General features: G+C 55.1%; 1 protein-coding gene across 14 annotated transcripts in view; it reads right to left on the reverse strand.

Moving 5' to 3' along the window:
• Window positions 1-15,551, reverse strand: part of DAB2IP (DAB2 interacting protein) — a 189,767-nt gene that overhangs the window by 33,251 nt on the left and 140,965 nt on the right. The window contains exon 1 of one of the 14 annotated variants that reach the window (XM_017673159.3): window positions 13,988-14,533. The exons of 11 other annotated variants lie outside the window; for them this stretch is intronic. In XM_017673159.3, the coding sequence (XP_017528648.2) occupies window positions 13,988-14,157 (170 nt within the window). In that variant the 5' untranslated portion in view covers window positions 14,158-14,533. Of the gene's footprint in view, window positions 1-8,295; window positions 8,447-13,987; window positions 14,534-15,551 lie in introns of those variants that run through there. 2 more of the 14 variants (XM_017673184.3, XM_037022226.2) reach the window with 2 other exon arrangements.

A 15,551-nucleotide genomic window follows, 5' to 3' on the forward strand; every position in this document is an offset into this window, starting at 1 on the left:
CAATCCTCCCTAAACCCTCAGACCTCGGTTGACTGGGAGAAGGGACAAAGACAACCCAGGTCATCAGGGCAAGTGCCTGCTCAAAGCCAATTAGCAAGAGCAGCGCCAAGATGCTCACCCAGAATCTCTGAGAAACACTGGGGCCATGTCCAAGCATGGGGTGCTCCCTCTCTCTCTCTCTCCCTAGGTCATCCTGCCCTCTGCAGCTGTATCCCCCACCATAGCCCCATCCCTCTGAGTCCAGAAATGTCTCATTCTCTAGACCCTGGACAGTTTCCCCCCGCCCCCCACGAGAGGCCCTTCTGTCCCTGCGGTCCCCTTCCCAACCATAGCCAGCCGCTTAGAAGGGCTTTGCTGTGTCCTCCTTGGCATGGAATCCTCACCCTTCCCAGGAAGGGGGTGACACCACGACTCCCTGGTCACAGACGGGAAAGCCAAGGCCTTGGAGTGGTGGTGGAGGAGTGCGCCACCAGCCCTCCTGATCTGGACCACAGCAGCACCCACCCACTGGGGGGCCCCTCTACCCAACATGGTGTCACTTCTGCTCCCCACCCCCTCCCCTTACAGCCGACAGAGAATCAAGCTGCAGTGCTTTAGCCTAGCGGTGAGCCCGCCCTCCCCTCCCTCCCCACCTCCCCTCACCCCCCAGAGAGGGCTTAGACTCTCCCACCCCACTGGCTGCTGACCAGCCAGTGAGTCCCTCCCTCTGAGGGCTTTGTCCCCCATTTTCTAAACCCATACCACCTTTCCCAACACTTTTCTGCCTAAGGAAATCCATCTTTCTCAGTTTTTAAAGGCCTGCCCGAATGCAGCCCCCATCATGCCGGTCTCAGGTCTCCAGACAATCACACACACGCAGGCCATGTGGCGGAGCCCCACTCCATGCCCCTGTCCCACCTAATTCTCATGACAGCCATCAGGACTGAGCCGCCGCACCTCAGAAATGCCAGGTGGCTTGCCCAAGATCATCCAGCTGTCAAGAGGCTGAGTGGGATTTGACCCTCACTCAGAAGAGCCCAAGAGTAACTCCATCAGTGCAAGACCGGCCCTTCCATCGCCCCACAGCAAAAGGCCCACAGCCAGCTGGCCTGCTTTCCATGACCACTCATTCCAAGGCCAGGAGGAAGTACCAGGGGGCTGGCTGGAGTGGCAGCCTCTGCTTGGCCTGGGAGCCCAGGAAACGTGGGCATGCCACAGGCACAGGCAGAGCCACTGCTGACAACACAGACAGGCCCCAACAGGAGCACATTGTGCAGCCTGAGTAGCAGGAACAACAGGACATTGTCCTGACTCCTGGGCCACCAGCCTTATCTGATAGCTTCACAGCCAACCCATGAGCTATTTTTCTACTCCATCCTTTTTTCTCCAAAAGGTTAGAGATACAGAAGTTGAGCGAATTCTCTATTATTTCAAGGAGGAAGGAGACCCAAAAACAAAGCCTGCGATAATTCAAAAGCCCAGTACAACAAGGGGAGGATGTTCCCAGCTGCGGGTGGGGTGAGTTGAAAGCCTGGGAAGTCAGAGGCTCAGAATCTCTGCCCAAATCTCAAAGGGACCGAGGGAGCGGCCCTGCAAGCCCTCAGAGGGCAGGGCTGAGACCAACTCAGTCACAGCTGTCCACACACCGGCCCGACTGACAGGGTTTCAGAGGCAGTGGGAACCCTGTCCCTGAAGTGTACAGGCAGGAGCTGAGAAGTCCCTTTTAGATATGCCGCAGAGGGATGCCTGCACTGCTCGGGGACTGCTGGGTAAGAGGGAGGCAGCAAACGCAGGCAGGCAGCTGAGTGAGCCCTAGGGACACACACGCACACACACCTGTAGCTGGGAATGGGCAGATGGCCTGGTGTCAAGAGTGCCCAACTGTAGGAGCAAATCTAGTCTCCACTCCTTAAAAGACATGCAGCCTTGAGTACTTTTAGGTTATCAACTCTCCAGGCCTCAGTTTCCCTATCCCTAAGTGGGGAGAATGACAGACCTTCCTTACAGGGCTGCTCTAGTATCAAACAAGATGGTGCAGGTGAGAGGCTCTGGAGATGAGGAGTAAATGCCAGCACCTCCAGTCACTCCCGACAGTTCCATTGTCTTCCTTCTGTTCTATTCGCTCACTTCACTGCAGACACGGCTGGGAGCAGGGGCACAAGGGTGATGGAGGAAGCACGTGCTGTTATCAAGCCTGACGGTTCTAGGCTAGGTGATGCCCCTAACATTTGCAGTGCAGGATAGAGACTCCCTCCTCAGCCGTTTCCAGGTTCTTCTCTGGTCACTCAAATCCCTTACCCTCTCGTGCCTCAGTTTTCCCCATATGCAAAGTGGGAACAAACTACATCTACCCAAATGTTCTGGGAGGCCTTAAGAAAAAAGGAAGAAAAAAAGTCCTTAAATTCCTGAATGAAAAGGAAAGGAGAGGGTGCCAGAGGGGGGAAGGCAGCAGACCCCAGCGAGGCGCTGCTTCAACCCCCCTGCTTATGACTCCTTGACAGAGACACCCAAACCAATTTCCACTCCCATGCTTGTATGGGCCCATGCTATGGCCTACTGCTCCACCCAGGCCCCAAAGGGAAAGGAACCCTGGACCAGGCTGGTCTCCATGGAGCAGGTGTCCACACAGGGCCTGGCAGGACCTGCAGCCTCCAGCCTCACTCAGAACCTGCCAACCACGCTCCTGCCTTTCACAGCAAGGAAGGCCCTGGGAACTGTGCTGAGAATTGCTTGTCCACAGTGGAGGGAGCTGGGTCCGGCAGGACAGTCAGGGTGACAGTGTTGAACTCTAGGGAATCAAGCATCAGGACACAAACAAGGCCATGCCCACTGGCAGAGCCATCTCTCCCCAGACCCAGCTTTGCCCTGCTGGCCTGGGAACCGGCTGCTGAGAAGGCCAGAACTCAATCCTGGCCCTGCTGGGGTCCCAGGGGAGGGGAAAAGAATGCAGCTGCCTGGTGGCCCCTAGGGCCCTGGGGAAATGCAGCCTGTCCTTAAAAGGCAGGGAGTTTGGCCACCCTGCCTGGGAAGGCTTCCTCGGATGACAGGGCCTGGAGGCAGATTTCCTCTCAGCACAGGGTTCCAAGTCCAAGGCAAGGGAGTGGGTCCCAGCAGCCACGGGAACCAGTGTAACCCCATCCCATCCACTTACTGAGCCCTGGGCTGGGAGGTGCCTGGTGTCCTGCCCTCATCCTACCCATGCATGCACTTCCCCTCGCCACCACAGGGCTGAGCTGGCAAAGGAGAATCCATACCCTGGCAACCAAAACAGGACACCAGGATGGCGCATCACATGCTTTGGCTACAGCAAAGCACTAGGCCTGACCCCCCAGGAGACTCCCCATATACACTAACCAAATGATCACCTCTGTGGCAGCCTGGACTCAACAGCCACTTACTAAGCACCTGCTGTATGCCCAGTTTGGTGACAGGTTCTTACCAAGGCATGCTCATCATCACACAGCCTTCTCCCAACAGCCCCGCACAAAAGGCTGTATTGCAAAGAAAAAAACTGAAGGAACAAAACAGCAGCACTCACAGAACCCAAGAATGGACCAACAGTTACCATAGGGAAAGGGATGGGGGAGGGTGGGTGGGAAGGGAGGGATAAGGGGGAAAAAAAGGAGCATTACTATTAGCAGACATAATGTGGTGGGGTGGGGGCACGCGGAGGGCTGTACAAGACAGAGAAGACAAGTAGTGATTCTACAGCATCTTACTACGCTGATGGACAGTGACGTAATGGGGTACGTGGGGGGGACTTGATGATGGGGGGAGTCTAGTAACCATAATGTTGCTCATGTAATTGTAGATTAATGATACCAAAAAAAAGGCTGTATTGCCCCAGCAGAAAAGAGGAACAGGAACTCAAATAGGTCTGATAAGACCTGGTTTGTGAAGCAACCTTTCCCGTGCACACCTGAGTTAATCCAAAGGATTTAATGAAGGAAGCTTTAGGACACCAGAGGAAACTGAGGCTCGGAGAAAGGAGTGGCCTGGCCAGGTCCCACAGTCCCGAAGCGAAAGCTGGAATCCTAACAGCCCATCCCCCTCCCTCGGACAGCCCTGGTGTCCACCTTACACTACGCCAGTCTGGGGCCTGAGAAGGAGAGGAGGGGCCTGACAAGGGAGTCCTGGGCTCCGGTCCTGGTCCGCTCCTAATCTGCCTGTGACCTGGGCCCGCAGGTCTGTCTCTTGGACACACAGACTCACTGTATGGCCCTAAACAAGCTCCCCCTTCTCTCTAGGCTGCTGTTTCCTCACCTGATGAGCAGCTTAAGAGAGAGCCACAAAACCCCCAATATGTCAACTCCTTACAAACATAGGGACCATATACCAGCTACCACAACTGTTTCCTCTACCAGAGTGATTCCTCATGCTGCCTGCTAGTGACTTGGGCCACAGACCTCAGGAGACACCAGGGATGTGAGGGGTGCTGTTTCTGGTCCCTGAACAGGAGAGGCACCCCTCAGCAGCTGGACCACACCCCCATCCCCACCTTCCCAGTATAATTCTGCAGCCTAATGGAGTTTTCAAAAAACATTCAGGAATACATATACCTCCCCACCTTATTTCTTTGTTGGGGGAGGTAAAAGGGGTATATGGAGAAAGAAGAAACAAAAACTTTCTATCTAATCCCCCAAGTCATCCTGCAGCCTGAATAATTTCGGGTTTTTAATCAATAGCTGTCAGACTTGTCAAATTACTTTGGGGACCGCAAAGCAGTTTTTAAACATTCATAAACCTCAGTAGAACACCAAAGTGCCCTGAATTTAAAAGAAGAGAAGCTAAGGAACACTCATTGAATAGGATGAGATTTGGACACATCGAAAGTGAGCTGAGGGCCAAGTGCCCCTCCTGTTTCTGAGCGAGACAGCTCTATCCCCTCCCTGGTCCCCAAGAGAAACCACCATGCCTGGTCCAGCTGCTCACAACAATTAGGGAGGGAGCTGCCCTCAACCCCTCAACCCTCCTCCCATCCCTGGTAAAGCCCCTTTCCACCCCCAGGAGCACAGCCTCCAGGGCTCGGGCCCCACTGCACCTGCCACATGGCTGAGCACCCAGACTGCACCCTACCACCCACGTGCTGGCCCTGCCCGCCTGCCTTTCCCCAGCTTCTCCACTTGGACAACTCCTGAGAATGGCTGGCGGCCCTGGCCGAGGTGTTCTCTCCTTGGGAGTGCAGTCTGAGCATGTGAGCACATCTCCTCCTCACACGTGTAAACACACCCAGGTATCCCCTACATCACCAAGTGTGAGACTGGTTTCTGACTGGTTCCCTAGCCCTCACCCCCAGCAGGGACCATAAATACCTCCAACAGCTGCCTCAGGCCTTGGGGACTCATGACCAAGCAGGGAAGGATGATGAAATAAAAAATTGAATGAGCTGAAAACCAAGGAAGCCCCTTCCCTTCTGGTTTATCTAATTTCCACCCTCCCCCACCAGCTCTCCACATCCAGGAAGCCCTCCCAGGTTCAGCTGGCCCTTCTGTAGCATGTGAGGACACAGACAGAGGCAGTGCTGCCCCTCCCCACTCCTTCACCCATGACCTGTGTGCCATGCCATGTGGCCTGCTCTTGCTGTGTAGACCATTCATGTTAAGGTGATCTGGGGACTGTCCTTCCCTGGGCACCAGGCTTCCTGCCTCAACCAAGGACCAGCCATGTGTCGACACAGCCCCAGAACCTGGCACCATGCTGGTTGATAACTGGTCTAAGGTGGTGAGGCCTCCTTCCTTAAAAACAAACATGGGTGGCATAAAGCTCTGTGACTTTGGTGAAATGAATTAACCTGTATGTCTATTTGGTCATCTGTAAAATGCGGATGATGCCACCTCTGGTGCTGTGGGGTGCCCTGATGAGCAGTGATCCTGTGATGAGCCCCAGCTTGGCCTTTCACAGGCCTGCTGCCCACCCGCCCCAGGATACTCCTCTAGATGCACCTGGCTCCTCCCAGAGCCCACTGACATGTCTGAGATGCCTCTCACCCCACCCAGCAGGCACAGTCCTCCTGGCCCTCCCTGAATGTGGGCTCTCAAAAGCCTCTCTGCCAGCTGACCCCAGAGAACCTCCACCTCCACCCCCCACTGCCAAGGGCAGGCTCACAAGTGCTGCCATTTTAAGTAGATGCCTCAAAGTCCTAATTTTTGGAGAGACGGACACATCTGAGAACAAACACTGGAACCCTAGGTTCCGAACTCAATGTTCATCTCTAGCCCTTCAATTCCAATCGCCATCTGGTACAGCGGGGTTCTGCAGCCCCAGGGAGATAGAAACCAAGAGGTGAAGGGGAAGCAGTGCCGGGCCAAGGGAGCCCAGACCTGGGCTTGCCTCTCCCACTTCTTGGCTTCCTCCCCTGACAAATGAGCTGCCCTTGCCTCCTGCCAAAGCCCACTGGAGGTTTATCATGCTAACACCCCCACTCCTGGTTTCTGCTAATCCAGTACACCAGTATATAGTTACTGAGGACCTCCTGTATGCCAGCGCTGAGCCTGGGAGCCTTGGGACCCCTAATCCCCATTCTTCCCAAAGCTTAGTGTCTGGAAGTCCCAGTGCAGTGTCAGAGCCCTGCTTCTCACACTGTAACTAGCAAGAGACAGCCAGGAGCATTCAATAGCAGCAAAACAGCAGGAAAGGGTGGCTGCCAGCAAGCCACAGGCTCCCAGGCCACCCATAGAGGCAGAAATCCAAGAGAAACAATGTCAAAGAAAACCAGGGTGTGGCTGCTGAGTTTCCTCTGCTCCTAGTGACCATGCATCAAAGCCACCTGTGGCTCTCCAGTACCTGCCCCATACACGTGGTAAGTGCACGAGGTGCTGGCTCCACACTTAGCAGGCCCCTCACCTCTGACACTCATGCAGCCCCGCCACCCAACCACAGTTAACAGGCTCTGAGACCTTGAGAGACCAGGGCTTCCCAAGTCCAGACAGAATGTCAGACTCCCAGAGCCCACCCTCTTTTCCCACCCCATGGCTAACTCCAAGATAAGCTAGTCCTGTCTGTCATTTGACCTCTGGTCCATGGTATTCCAACCAGTAACACCTTGAATACAGCTTCTAAGGTGCACCCCAATCCAGCCACACTGGACAGCTGCATCTAGATCCAGTCACCCTGGGCTGCCCACCTATGCTCAGAGCACTTCTAACAGCAAAGTGCTGCTTTTCCATCAAAGCCTGGCTCAAAGACCATGTCCATGATGCCCAGCCCTGCACCCTCCAGGACTTTCCCCTTTGTATCCCACTCATGAGCACACAGGAGGCAGAGTGGTCCAGCAACTTGCCAAGGTCACAGTCCACAGCACCAGGATAGGCCTGGAAGCTGGGCTCCAACTCCAAACTCTTTTCACTTCCTGCCAACGCCTCAGGCTTTCACTAAAATCATGTGATCAAATGCACTAACTTTAAAGTAACTTATGGGAATCCTGGGTCACCAGAACTGTACTGGGCCCTGCCTCTGTCACTGCCTGCGTGATTCTGGGCAGATCATTTCCCCTGTCTGCAAAATGGTTGAGGACACCTAGCTGGAAGGGGTCTGGCCCACCGCCAGCCCCCAGCAGTGTCAGGGAAGCTGGCTAGGGCCAAGGGACGTGGAGACTTGTTACAAGCCAGGTGCAGTGCTGAGCACTTCACAGCACCGGCTCATCTATTCCTCACAACCACTCGAGACAGTTTCCAACAAGCCAAACCCCTGACTTCCCTGGAGACGGGTGTACTTCCGTGGCAAAGACAGCGTGTTAGTGTCCTGGCTCCAGACAACGGCTTCAAATACTGAAGCCAGAGCAAAACACACTCCAGGCCCAGACGCAGCCTTCCTGGCCTTCCCCCACCTCAGCCTGGAGGCCCACAGCTCAGGGAACAGACGCAGGCAGGGAAACGAGGGAAAACGCAGGGTCCTGCTGGGGGTGGCTGGGCTGAGATGACAAGGCCCCCAAGCCACAGCGCAGCCCCACCCAGAGCAAAGGCCAAGCTCCTCAGCCCAGAAAACTCAGCAGTTCCTAACATTTCCCGCTTCTCCACGGAGCAGGCCACAGAGGTCACTGGATTTCTCTTTTAAACACCAGAAACAGCAACACTTCTGTTTCTCACTTTTGGGGAGGCTAATCTAATTGCTGCCACATTCTGGGCTGGTGGTGGATGGCTAAAGATGGACAGAGAGGCCATCCTAGGGGCACAACTGAGTACCCCAAGATCGGGCACCTGTGACAACCCTCTCTGACCGGCCCCATCCTGCCCTTCTCATTTAGGTCTCTCTGGGCCCAGGAGGCTGGCTGGGGCCCTGAGGCTGGCAGCCTCCCACCTTCCCAGTCTCCCCACTCACCATCCCTCAGCATGGCTACCAGGCTCACCAGGCTGGGACAACCACAGGGCTGGGTCAGCCACCCTGCTGCCTGCCGTCCCCAACTGGGCCCAGCCAGTCCAGCCGCTCTGGTCCTGGGCATACCGCTCCAGCCCTGTCCGCTGGGACTAATCATGGCTAGTTAAACAAAGGCTAAGTTCCAACTCTCAGTAATGTGCTTTTAAAGGGCCAGTGTCCCGCTGTGGGCTGCTGGGGACTTAAAGGCACAGACCCCCTTTTCTGTAGAGGAAACAAGATAGCAAAAAACAAAAATCCCTCAGAAGTCATGACCAGATTGGAGGCTGTGGGCTTCTCAGGAAGATTTTAGACAAAATGCACAATAGTAAAAATCTAAATTTCACCCAAAGAACCCCACAAAAATCCCCCAAATAATGAGGCTACATCTCAAGAACAGAGTAGGAAGGACAGCCTTTTTTAAGCCCCACGTGCCAGGCACGTACCACTTCATAGCACCGCCTCATTATTCCTTACAACTACTCATAAGGGAAGCATTACCTTCACCCCACCTTACAGATGAGGAAGCTGCAGTGGGCAGAGGCTCCCAACTTGCCCAGAACTTGACACAAGTCTGCAGCAAAGCTGGGACCCAGCTGCAGGAGGCCCACCAAAGCCAGGAACGTTTCTCCTACCTGTTCCGTCCTGGGGACCCAGCTTTCCCTGCCCTGACCCCCCGGGTTCCACCTGTCCCAAATCCACTAGCATCTTTCCTTCATGGGAAAAATGCAGGGGGTGAGAATGAGGAATCATTGTCATAGGTGCCCAACCACTGGGCCTTCGGTATTGGCCTCAAAATCCTGTGGGGTTGGTTCTATTGTCCCTGTTCCTGCAGAAGACTGGAAATCCTGACCTGACACAACAGGGAAGGAGACAGAGCGATGCTACGTGAGGGTGAGGCAGAGAGAGAGCAGGGAGAGGGCGGATACGCAGGGAGAGGAGGGGGTCTGCAGCCCCGCAGGGGTGGCACACTTAACACCAAGACCCTTATCCCTTCCCAGACAGGCTTGTAGGGCCAGAGGAGGGAGAGGTGAGGGGAGCCGTCCTTCCAAGCCCAGGGCTTAGGCAAGATGGCCAAGGCCACTATCCACAAGAAAGCAGGAGGCAGGGCTGCAGGGATGGGGGCTGTCCCAGGGCCCCTAGGCTCCAAGGGTGAGCAGGGCCTGCCCAGCTGCTAGAGTGTGAGTGGGCAGGGGAGAAGAAAGAAGAGATTTGACTGGGCTTCAGTACCTGGTCTAACAAGTCCCCCAAGAAAGGTGGGCCACTTCCTGGCACCTGGAGTGGCTGGGTGCACAGTAGGTGCTGTACAGCCATTCTCCATTAGAAAGGCCAAGGCTGGGCAGAGTCCTCAGGCTGAACTCTGCAGGGGCCAGGTCATTGAAGGATTTACCACTCTCATTCTGTTTCTTTGGAGGCTGACAGTCAAATAAGTTTGACACCACGTAGCCTGGTGGTTAAGGAACTTGGACTCTGAAGCCAGACTGAGTTTAAATCTGGGCTGTGCACTTGCAACCTGATTGCTCTTGGATACAGTCACCTCCCTGGGCCTCTCTCTGTAAAATGGTCAACAACAGTGCTTAACCTCACAAGGTTGCTGTGAGGAGTCAGGGAGTCACAGAACAAGGCCTGGCTCAGAGTGAGCACTCAAGAAAGACCAACCACCTCAGGGTAAGGGAGGCTGCCGCGGGAGATGCTGGGAGGAACAAAGTTGGGAAGCCAGCTTTTTGGGTAGTTACTCTGGGCAAGTCACTTCTTTCTCTGGGCCTCAGTTTCTTTCTGTAAAAAGGAGCACGCGGTGGGGAGTTCAATTAGGAACGCTGGTGACTACCAGGCAAGGCAGGACCTAAGCACCTCCCAGATGCCCGCCCTCCCCAGGAGCATCCAGGCCAGAAGGCCATACAGAGAAAAGGCTGGGCTGTGGCCCAAGTCCTTTGAAACCAGGAAACAGCTGTCCCAGGCTGACTGGTGTCTGCTGCGTAGGGTGAGGGAAGGGTGCAAAGCCACACAGCCCCTCGGGAGGCAGCATAAGGCATCATCTCCCAAGTGGAGCCCGGCCCCGCCACAGCCTTCTCTGGTTCTCAGTCTCCCCAGTCCCCAGTGAGGGGGCAGGCCCCTCATCCTCAGATGTCGCCTGTGGGATATGCTACAGCTGAGCTCACTTGCCTGTGGGGAGTTCTGCAGCAGCCATACAAGACAACCACACCTGTACACAAACAAGGTGGAGGCTCCCTTGGCCATATCAGCCCCCAAGGCTTGTCCAGGTTCAAGGCCTGCCTCATTCTGTTTTCCCGGGGCCTAAAGCAACTGGAATGTGGCTGAGGGGTTGCGGGCTGTGGGGCACCAGAGGGAACAGGTGGTTAGAAGGCAGAAGGAATGCTCTGTAGCTCTGTCAGAGCATGTGGCCATTACTCCTGAGGGGAACTGGGAGACCTGGCTGCCTCACGCCCTACCATCACCTCCCCACTCAGGGTTAATCCGTAGTAAGGGTCAACTTGACTTGGGGTCTGCAGGCCAGGGCTGCAGTTCTGGTTGTGCTACTCAGCAACCCTGGACCGTCTGGCAAGTCCTTTCACTTTTCTGAGCCTCGGCTTCTTCATGAGTAAAATGAGGAAATAACAGTATCACCTAGATATAACAGATGTACAAACACTGGTTAACCAGATGTAGAGAAAGCATTTAACAAAACAACCTGGGAGCCCAAAGACTCAAATATCTGAGTGTCATTCATTCAATAGATACTGAGAACCCACCTGGGGACCATCGCACCTTAGGCTGTCCCCAACCCTTGTCCTCTACCCCCTCCCAACCACATTCTAAACTCCTCCTACAGCCAGCCAACCCTTGGGGTAGGTCAAGATCCTGGCCATCAAAATATCCTAAAAGATTTGCAACTTCTCTGGAAACCAAACACACAAGAGGAGTCTCCTAGAGCAAGGCCATTAATGTAAATGAAGTCTAGCTGTGCTCTGAAAAAGGTAGGAAGAACCTGTGAGTAAACCCAGCTCCACAATGCTCTCCTTTAGGGGTCACAGACCCAGACAGAGATTGGGCAGGGTCAGACGTCTCTACATGGCCCTAAAGTGTCTCTAAAGTGAGACACTACAGCAAGCCCTCCAAAGAAAAGGAGAAGAAAGAAGAGCTCATATCACCAATAAAGTTCATTTTAAGGGGGGAGGGGGGGGTCACTCCAGTCCTCAGATTCATAGTCTCTAGGATTCTACTAAGAGCATTCTGACAATGCCCAAGGTTGAGACCACTTGGTAAGCAGCTGGTAAACAGAGACAAGACCACGGATAAGCCCCCCCACCTCAGCCCCTCAGCCTCACAAATTCTTCCTGCAGTTCTGACACTGCCGCCTCGTCTTCTATTCACCACACCCGTCCTGATCCCAGGGGTTCTCCTAAGGTCCCTGAAGGCCTTCATGTAGCCAAGCCAACCACAGTCTATCCTCTCCTCAAGTGGCACAGGATAGCTAGATCCCTCCCTGGATCTCGGGCCACGCTCTCTGGCAGGCCTCCTCCAGCACAGGCCACTGTTCTCTGGCTCCTTTCCTGGAACAGCACCAGCTTTCCCCTAGGTGCTGGGAGTTTCCTAGGCTCTGATTTGGGGGTGCTATCCTTCGGCAAAACACTGTCCTTTGGGGACACTATCCACTCCTTAGCTTTCATCCACTCCAGTGTGCTCAAGACCCCTAAGTTTACATTTCCCCAGCCCTACCCTCTGAGCTGCAGGCTCACATACCTAAATCCTAGCCTGTCATCTCCTCTTGGCCTCCTCATGAAATCTCAAGCCTGATAGGTTGGAAGTGGAGCTCAGTATCAGTGGCTAAAAGCAGGAGTACCAAAATCCAGGAACCCTCCCTTTCCCTGGCCTTCAGAATCCCAACACATCAGCGACTCTTCACCTGCCCCCTCCAATTGCCTGGACAGCCTCAACAGGCCCTCCTACTGCCTCATCAGGGAGTCAGGGGGACCCTTCAGAAATGCAAATCATATTACTTAACTCCTAGCTAGAAGCCTTTACCCTATAGCACTCTGAATACAACCAAATTCCTCTCCAGGTGGAAGAAGTCAGCAGGCCTTCACTCTGAGCTCATCCACGCCCCTACTCCCAACTTGAAGCCTCCCTTTCCAGCATCGGGGACTTTGTACTCGCTGCTTCCTTGGCGGGAATTCTTGTTCCACCTCCCATCTCCAGAGGCTGGCTTCTGGCTGCTTTCCTAACTCAGCCCTTCCGTGACTATGGCAGGTGCTGCCCCACCCCCACCACTGCCCACTGAAACACTTGGCTGTTTCCTTCACAGCATCTTGCTCATTCAGCAAGAAAATATTCATTAAGTGCAAACTATATGCCAGGCACTATTTTAGGCACTGGGAATCCAGACGTCCAACAAAGCAAACAAAAAATCCCTCACTAAACCTCAGTAGGGGAATGTCACCTAATCTGGAATTACTTTATTTCTCCATTTATTTATGATTATGTCTCTCCTGCCCAAAGATAAGCTCTGTATGGCCAACAGGTCTGTCTGTCATATTTCTGCGCTCCGGCAGTGTAGAAGTTCAGAGTATTCATGAAATCTGCAAAAGCAAAGAACAAGGCAGCAAAAAGCAGCAGACCCAGAAGGACCCACAAAGCCAAGAGTCAAGTCCCCACTGCCTCTTCCTGGTAAGAGGCCTCTCACTGCTCCGGGTCTCAGGAGAACACGAAGGCTTCTGTCACACCCTGGCCCTTCTGGGGAACAGACTAGATGCACAAGTGGTGGCTTCAGTTAACCGAGGAACAGAGGGATGACTGCAGGCTTCTGAAGCAGGGACGCTTCTTGCAGAGGTGAAATTTGAATAAGGCCAAACTCCACGCACCGCCCCCCCCAACACAGCCAATTTAGGCAGACGGAGGAAAACAAATTTGTATTTTAGGGCTCTGATGTTCTTTGCTCTAGTAGGAAGAAAAAAAAACCTTGTTGCAAAAAACCCTTTACTTTTTATTAGTGTCTGGATCAATAAAAGTTTTAGGAGTAAAGCTTTTCTCCTGCAATACTATCCGCCAGAGAGAACAGGCTGGGATTATTAAATCTGTCTCCAAGATGCAGCATCTGGGAGTCCCAGTGGCTTCGCCTGTCTCCTCACCTGTACAGGGAGTCTCTGGCTAAGGGTACAGCAGCCAGGGGCCAGAGCCTGCCTCCTCACAGCCCACCTTGCCAGCCGTGCCAGTTCCCTGGGCCTAGATCACCTTCCAGGTGCTCCCACGGCCTTGTCTGCTTCAGCCTCCTCCATCCTGGGCTCATGGGCTTCTCTCCACCCTATCCCCCAAAACTTAAAGCTCCTAGAGGACAAGGCCTGATTCCCAGGTGGAGGGAGGAGCCAGTCTAGCAACTCCACCCCCCACCTTCACTCTTCAAGGCCCCGGAAGGGTGTCCCATTCAGCCACCCCAAGGGCCAGTGTGGGGATGCAGCTGCAAGGAGGGGTTTGGGGTAGCCGCTGTTGACTGCCTGGGCGGGCTAGCAAGGCCCTGGCCTGACAACGGGTGGGGTCCCAGGGCTGGGCCTCCTTGGAGAAACATCCCCACACCCTCCAGCCCAGGCCCATTGCCATCTGAAGCCCACCCACCCACCAGGAGAAGTTTCCTGTGCCCCACCCTGCAACAGAGCCACCCAAAGACCTTGGTGGCAGAAGTGCAGGCCTCTCCGCTGACCCAGGTCTGGGTACCGAATGCCCAGGAGCCAGATCCGTCTTGTGAGTCTGGCTGGGTCTCCATAGACCAGCTCCTCCAGCCCGGCCCAGGATCTTGCTGAGGTTGTCACCAAGAAGTCCGAGGCCACACAGGCCCATTCCTGAGGATAGTGTGCACCCACGTGCCTGTCCCGGCCAGATCAGGGAACCTCGCAGCCCACACCGGCATCTAGAGGTGTGTCCAGACGGGCTTCCCCTACCCACAAACCACACGCTGAATCTGTCTTCCAAGTTGAAATTTCAGAAATGACTTAAAAAAACAGCAGTGGCATCTAGAGATTTCCGGGTCCTCCAGGGAACAAGTGGAAAATTACAGTCTTCCATACAGGTAACCACACGGCACAACCTACAGGTTCAAGAAGTCTAGAAAGATGCCAAAAAACGAACCGTCGCTTCTAGCCGTGGGTCAGTCTCCCCACCAGGGCACCTGGGTAGGGTGCTGGCTGGTCGCCCCAAGCTCCTGGTCCGGGAAGCTGAAGGAGCCTCAGGGCAGATGTCCCTCCAGGCTCCTCCCCTAAAGTGCTGCCTCCGCCCGGGGTCATATCCTGCCGCAGGCCCCGCCTCTGGGCCTTCGCACGGGCTATTCCCTGAGCTCGGCCGGTTTCGCCTCGTTCTGGTCTCAGATCATGGTGTCCTAGGGAGAGTGCGTCCCAGACCACTCTAGCACTTCCACCCCCACCCCCGAGTTATCGCCGTGCTTCATGGACCCGATCTGAAATCTTGTTTAGCGCTCCTTTTCTCCCACCGTGGGAACCTCAGGTCCGCGAGCACGGGGGCATGTTCACCCCGGACCGGTGCCTGGCACAAAGTAGGCACGGACATGTTTTGAATGAATAAACTTATCTTTCTGGCTGGTCTGGGGCAGGCCGAAGCTGTGTAAGTGGGAGCGGGGTAACCCAAAGGGCTGGGGTGATCCAAAGCCACCTGGACGCCAGCGCCGCGCCCTGAGCATTCCAGGCTTCCCCCGACGCCACGCCCCCCTCTCCCCGCCGGAAGCGGCCGGCCCCGCCGCCAGCCAGCAGCAGCCGCAAGACCTGCCCTTCCCAGGCCCGGCAGCGGGCGACATTCCGCGGCCAGCTGCTTACAGCTGCAAACGTTTTCCGCTCCCGACGTGCCGCTGCGCTCTCCGCGGGAAGGGGCCCGGTCCGACCCGCCCCTGCCGCCCGGAGGCCTCTTCCAGTTTGTAGAGTTCAGAGCAGCAGCCCAGAGGCTGCCCACCCCACCAGGGCAAACACCCTCCTTTCCCCGCACTTGCATTCAAACATTTAAAAAATGCGAACCAAGGCCGAGGTGCAGACAAGGTTACGGATTTGCCTACCACGGTCACGCGGGAAGAGAGCTGAGAAAGCAGGTCTCCAGACTCCCAGCCCCGACCCCAACGGAGGCAGAGGCCCCCTAGCTGGTTAGAACTGGGGTCCCAGGCAGCAATCATGGGTTCAAGTTTCTTTTCTTGGGGCCAGTTCCTCTGCAGTAGGAAAGCACCTATATCCTGG

The sequence above is a fragment of the Manis javanica genome, chromosome 2, assembly GCF_040802235.1.
Source record: "Manis javanica isolate MJ-LG chromosome 2, MJ_LKY, whole genome shotgun sequence".
NCBI classification, from domain to species: Eukaryota; Metazoa; Chordata; class Mammalia; order Pholidota; family Manidae; genus Manis; species Manis javanica.